The 6634-nt window shown below is 48.0% G+C and overlaps 1 protein-coding gene across 1 annotated transcript in view; it reads right to left on the bottom strand.

Annotated features, from left to right (window-relative positions):
* nrn1a (neuritin 1a) overlaps positions 1-5908 on the bottom strand; it is a 22697-nt gene extending 16789 nt beyond the window's left edge. The window contains exon 1 of the mRNA XM_055150699.1: positions 5558-5908. Within this exon, the coding sequence (XP_055006674.1) occupies positions 5558-5600 (43 nt within the window). The 5' untranslated portion in view covers positions 5601-5908. The remainder of the gene's footprint in view (positions 1-5557) is intronic.
* Between the last annotated feature and the right edge of the window lie 726 nt (positions 5909-6634).

Raw genomic sequence — 6634 nt, 5'->3', positions numbered from 1 at the left:
AAACCAGGACTAAACCAGGACTAAACCAGGTCTAAACCAGGACTAAACCAGGACTAAACCAGGACTAAACCAGGACTAAACCAGGACTAAACCAGGACTAAACCAGGACTAAACCAGGACTAAACCAGGTCTAAACCAGGACTAAACTAAACCAGGACTAAACCAGGACTAAACCAGGACCTAAACCAGACTAAACCAGGAGGTCTAAACCAGGACTCTAAACCAGGAAACCACTAAACCCTAAAACCAGGACTAAACCAGGACTAAACCAGGACTAAACCAGGACTAAACCAGGACTAAACCAGGACTAAACCAGGATTAAACCAGGACTAAACCAGGACTAAACCTGGTCTAAACCAGGTCTAAACCTGGTCTAAATCTGGTCTAAACCAGGTCTAAATCAGGACTAAACCAGGACTAAACCAGGTCTAAATCAGGACTAAACCGGGTCTAGATCCGGTCTGTGAGGTTTTGTTTCTCACATTGACTTTGTGGTTTTCGTTAAATCCGTCAGAGTAACATTTTTTTTACACAAAAATCTCTCCTTTTCTCTTTTTTCTCTCATGTTTAGTTTTTTTTTTTCTTCTTTGGTCCAGATTCAAACTCAGTTCATTTAAATTAAAAACACAAAAACACGAATCACATTTGAAACGTGTTTATTTTGCACACGGCACATTCAGGCTTATTAATTATTCACTAATTACACACAAAACACACACACACACACACACACACACACACACACAACACACACACACACACACACACACACACACAACACACACACACACACACACACACACACACACACACACACACACACACACACAACACACACACACACACACACAACACACACACACACACACACACACACACACACACACACACACACACACACACACACACACACACACACACACACACACACACACACACACACACACACACACACACACACACACACACACACACACACACACACACACACACACACACACACACACACACACACACACACACACACACACACACACACACACACACACACACACACACACACACACACACACACACACACACACACACACACACACACACACACACACACACACACACACACACACACACACACACACACACACACACACACACACACACACACACACACACACACACACACACACACACACACACACAACACACACACACACACACACACACACACACACACACACACACACACACACACACACACACACACACACACACACACACACACACACACACACACACACACACACACACACACACACACACACACACACACACACACACACACACACACACACACACACACACACACACACACACACACACACACACACACACACACACACACACACACACACACACACACACACACACACACACACACACACACACACACACACACACACACACACACAACACACACACACACACACACACACACACACACACACACACACACACACACACACACACACACACACACACACACACACACACACACACACACACACACACACACACACACACACACACACACACACACACACACACACACACACACACACACACACACACACACACACACACACACACACACACACACACACACACACACACACACACACACACACACACACACACACACACACACACACACACACACACACACACACACACACACACACACACACACACACACACACACACACACACACACACACACACACACACACACACACACACACACACACACACACACACACACACACACACACACACACACACACACACACACACACACACACACACACAACACACACACACACACACACACACACACACACACACACACACACAGAAAACACACACACACACACACACACACACACACACACACACACACACACACACACACACACACACACACACACTAGGCCATATTCGTTTTTTCATTAAATCTCTGTTATTGTCGTGATTATTTCTACATTTTTTCTTTTTGTGATAATAAAATGTGAAGGTGAAGCTCGGACTTTTTCTTTGACATTTCTGTGTTGTTGTTTGTTGTTTGTTTGTTTGTTTGTTTGTTTGTTTGTTTGTGTGTTTGGTTCGTGGACTCGGCTTTTCTCTGCGGCCCGCGGCGTCATAAAAATAAAATAAAACAAAGAAACGAACAAATCCAGAAGAATCGGATCCCGTCAAAGAGCCGATCCTCTCGTGTCACTGTTCGGGTTTTTGTCGCTGAACGTGACGTCCCCGTGCGTCCTGCCCGCGCGCGCTGCCCTTGTCTTTGCGCCGCACTGCAGATCTGAATGTGGGCCACCCCCCCCCCCCCCCCCACCCCCCCACCCGCACACGCACGGGCCTCACGCACACGCACGAGGATCCCGTTCAAACTGCGCGTGTGAGAGAGTAACCCCCCCCCGCGCGCGCGCCTGCACGTGCACGTCCAGCCTTTTGTTTGTGAGGAGCGCGAGGAGGAGGAGGAGGGGGCGGGGGGGGGCTTTCCCCTCGTGAGCGCGCACACCGGCCGAGCTCGCGCACACACGGAGATTCTCACCTCGTGCACGCGCTTTGGCCCAGAATTAGAAAGAAAAGAAATGAAAAAAAAAAGGATTGAATCCAAAAGGAAAAGAAACAGAGACACGAGACACTGAGGCACTGAGGGGAACGTGAGGAGAAATATATTTAAATAAAACATGAAGGAAAATACATTTTAATAAAAGATGTGGTGGAATTTTTAACGTTTTTCTGCAAGAAAAGAAAAAGAAACTAAACGACGCACGAGCGCGTTTTTATCACCGCCATTTAGTGTTTTTTATTTACAAAAGAAAAATCCAGAAACACGATTAAACCAGGACTAAAACCAGGACTAAACCAAGACTAAATCCAGGACTAAAACCAGAACTAAACCAAGACTAAATCCAGGACTAAACCAAGTCTAAACCAGGACTAAACCAGGACTTAACCAGATTTTAAACCAGGTCTAAAACCAGAACAAAAAAACAGGACTCAACCATAGGACTAAACCAGGTCTAAACCAGGACTAAACCAGGACTAAACCAGGACTAAACCAGGTCTAAACCAGGTCTAAACCAGGACTAAACCAGGACTAAACCAGGTCTAAACAGGTCTAAACCAGGAACTAAACCAGGTCTAAACCAGGTCTAAACCAGGTCTAAACCAGGACTAAACCAGGTCAGGTCTAAACCAGGTCTAAACCAGGACTAAACCAGGTCTAAACCCAGGTCTAAACCAGGTCTAAAACCAGGACTAAACCAGGTCTAAACCAGGACTAAACCAGGACTAAACCAGGACTAAACCAGGTCTAAACCAGGTCTAAACCAGGACTAAACCAGGTCTAAACCAGGTCTAAACCAGGACTAAACCAGGACTAAACCAGGACTAAACCCTGTTCCTGGGTAAAAAGTCGGTGTCAGATGGAAGGGCATCCGACATAAACTTAAACTGAGCCTTTGAGAATTTTCTTCAGAAAAGTGAAACTGAATCTTTGACAGTTTCATGTTAAAGTGAAACAAAATCAAATAAAACTCTCCGCGTTTTTTCTTCCGTTCGTTTTAACGACGCCAGGTCACGTGACATTTTCTGATTAATAATTCAGAATTGTGGGTAAACGCACGAGGAGCCCGCGTGGGTCAAATCTGTCCCGGAAATAAATCAAACATGAAGAGAAACAGAAGTGTGGATTTGTGTTTTATATTTATGTGTTTTATATTTATGTCTTTTATATTTATGTGTTTTATATTTATGTATTTTATATTTATGTCTTTTATATTTATGTGTTTTATATTTATGTGTTAGTGTGTATTTAAATATGTGTGTATATAAATCTGTATTTCGTGTATTTAATGATTTAATTGAATTTGATGATAATAATAATGATCCTCGCGCACAGAAATTTATTTTAAAAATGTCAAATGTCAAATTTCTCATTTTAAACTAAAGCAGTGACCGGAAACAGCGCGGGTTTGTGCGCGCGTTTCTCTCCTGTTGGATTCATGTTTTTGACTCTTAATGAGACAAAAATCACAGAATAATTATTAAAATAATAATTACAATAATTAGAACATATTTTATTTGTTTTTATAAATCAGAAAAAGCGCAGACGCTTTGACCGCGGCGCGTGTCCCGCTCCTCGTGACATTTACGTGATTTGCGCGTGTCCTCGTGCGTGTCCTCGTGCGTGTTCTCGCGCGTGTCCTCGCGCCTCTTGCACATTAATTATTCACGGGGGTAAAGGTGTAGTAAAAGCCCCGGATCGACGCACCGGGATCACGTTACAGCGTGCGTAAAGTGTGCGTAAAGCGTGCGTAAAGTGTGCGTAAAGCGCGTTCACGCCCTGCACGTCTGTGCCACATTTGTCCAACATCAGAGGCGTTTGTGGAGGTTTTTTATCATTTTTATATTCTTTATTCTAAAATATTTAAAACATAAAACGAAATGAAATTTAAACGCGGAGGAACAAATACTGGACCTGGACCTGGACCTGGACCTGGACCTGGACTCTGCGCTAAGAGGCCCCGTCTAATGTCTCTCTCCCCTCTCTCTCTGAACCAGGACTAAACCAGGACTAAACCAGGACTAAACCAGGACTAAACCAGAACTAAACCAGGACTAAACCAGGACTAAACCAGGACTAAACCAGGAACTAAACCAGGACTAAACCAGGACTAAAATCAGGACTAAACCAGGACAAAACAGGACTAAACCAGGACTAAACCAGGACTAAACCAGAACTAAACCAGGACAGGAAACCAGGACTAAACCAGGACTAAACCAGAACTAAACCAGGACAAAACCAGGACTAAATCAGGACTAAACAGGACTAAACCAGGACTAAACCAGGACTAAACCAGGACTAAACCAGGACTAAACCAGGACTAATCAGGACTAAACCAGGACTAAACCAGGACTAAACCAGGACTAAATCAGGACTAAACCAGGACTAAACCAGGACTAAACCAGGACTAAATCAGGACTCACGCAGCCTGTTCTTTTTTTTTTTTCCCCAGTCCCTAAAATAAAAGATTTAATCTTTATAAATCAGCTCGTGTCCAAATGTTTCGTTCGTTTTATTGAAATATAAAGAATCAGATCTCAGTTCGTTAAAACCCGGACGGTCCCGTAAAGCCCCGAACCCCCCGAACCTTCTGCTCTTTGAATTGTTCACGCCTCGGTTCGTTCGCGGTGGAATCGGCTCGTGTAAAGGCCGATCCCGCGGCGCGTGAGACCGTGAAACTCCCGCAGCTCCCACCGATGACCTCTCCCCAAAACCCGCACCAACCCGCACCGCCCGCACCAACCCGCACCGGACCCGCGTGTGTTCTGCTCGTGCGGTTCTGTTCGTGATGTTTACGGCTCGTCACGTGACCTTGGGCGTGAGAGAAGCGCGTGTAAATCAAACAGATTCTTATGAATATTTTCTTTTTTTTTCATGTTTCAAATGGAGGAAAAGGCGCGTGCGTGTGAGGCTCGTGACACTCACCGATGTGCAGAGCTCCGAGCAGCGCGAGGCCCAAACCTCCCATCGTCCCGCGAGCTCCGGAGCCTCAGCGCCACATCCCGCAGCCCGCAGCCGCAAACAGGTGCTCCCCGCGCGGCCTGGCCCCGCGCGCGGCCCGCTCCTCACGCGCGCTCCCCGGGGCGGCTCTGCGGCTCCGCGGCCCCTGATCCGCTCCGGGGCAAGTCCGGGGCAAGTCCGGGTTTAGTCCGGGTGGAGTCCTCGTGTAGTCCCGGTTTAGACTTGGTCTGGACCTGGTCTGGACCTGGTGTAGTCCTGGTTTAGTCCTGGTTTAGTCCTGGTTTGGTCCCGCTCCGCACGGTTCTGCTCGTGCGTAAATCTGAGGCGCAGAGAAAGTGCCCCCCCCCCCCCCCCCTCCCCCCCCCTCTCTCTCTCTCTCTCTGCGCGCGCGCCCTCCTCTTTCTCTTTCCCGCCCTTTTTATTTATTATTTATGATAAATTACGACACTGAGTTTCCCCGCGGGTCACGTGCTCCGTGGATCTGCGCGCGCGGACCTCAGATCTGTGAATGAACCCGCGCGCGTGCGTCACACGAGGCCACGGGATTTTTACTAAAGACACAGAAAAGTCCACAAGAGTCCACAGACTGTCCCCCTGTCTGTCCCCCTGTCTGTCCCCCTGTCTGTCCCCCTGTCTGTCCCCCTGTCTGTCCCCTGTCTGTCCCCCTGTCTGTCCCCCTGTCCCCCTGTCCCCTGTCTGTCCCCTGTCCCCTGTCTGTCCCCTGTCTGTCCTCCTGTCTGTCCACCTGTCTGTCCCCCTGTCCTCCTGTCTGTCCCCTGTCCCTGTCTGTCCCTGTCCCCTGTCTGTCCCCCTGTCTGTGTCCCCCCTGTCTGTCCCCCTGTCCCCCTGTCTGTCCTCCTGTCCCCCTGTCTGTCCCCCTGTCTGTCCCCCTGTCTGTCCTCCTGTCTGTCCCCCTGTCTGTCCCCTGTCCCCTGTCTGTCCCCTGTCTGTCCCCTGTCCCCCTGTCCCCCTGTCCCTGTCTGTCCCCTGTCTGTCCCCCTGTCTGTCCCCTGTCTGTCCCCTGTCTGTCCCCTGTCCCCT

This window comes from Boleophthalmus pectinirostris, unplaced genomic scaffold, assembly GCF_026225935.1.
Source record: "Boleophthalmus pectinirostris isolate CB_2022bp ecotype Guang Dong unplaced genomic scaffold, ASM2622593v1 HiC_scaffold_15, whole genome shotgun sequence".
NCBI classification, from domain to species: Eukaryota; Metazoa; Chordata; class Actinopteri; order Gobiiformes; family Gobiidae; genus Boleophthalmus; species Boleophthalmus pectinirostris.
The sequence above is the reverse complement of the archived record's forward strand: the minus strand, read 5'-3'. Positions and strand labels throughout refer to the sequence as shown.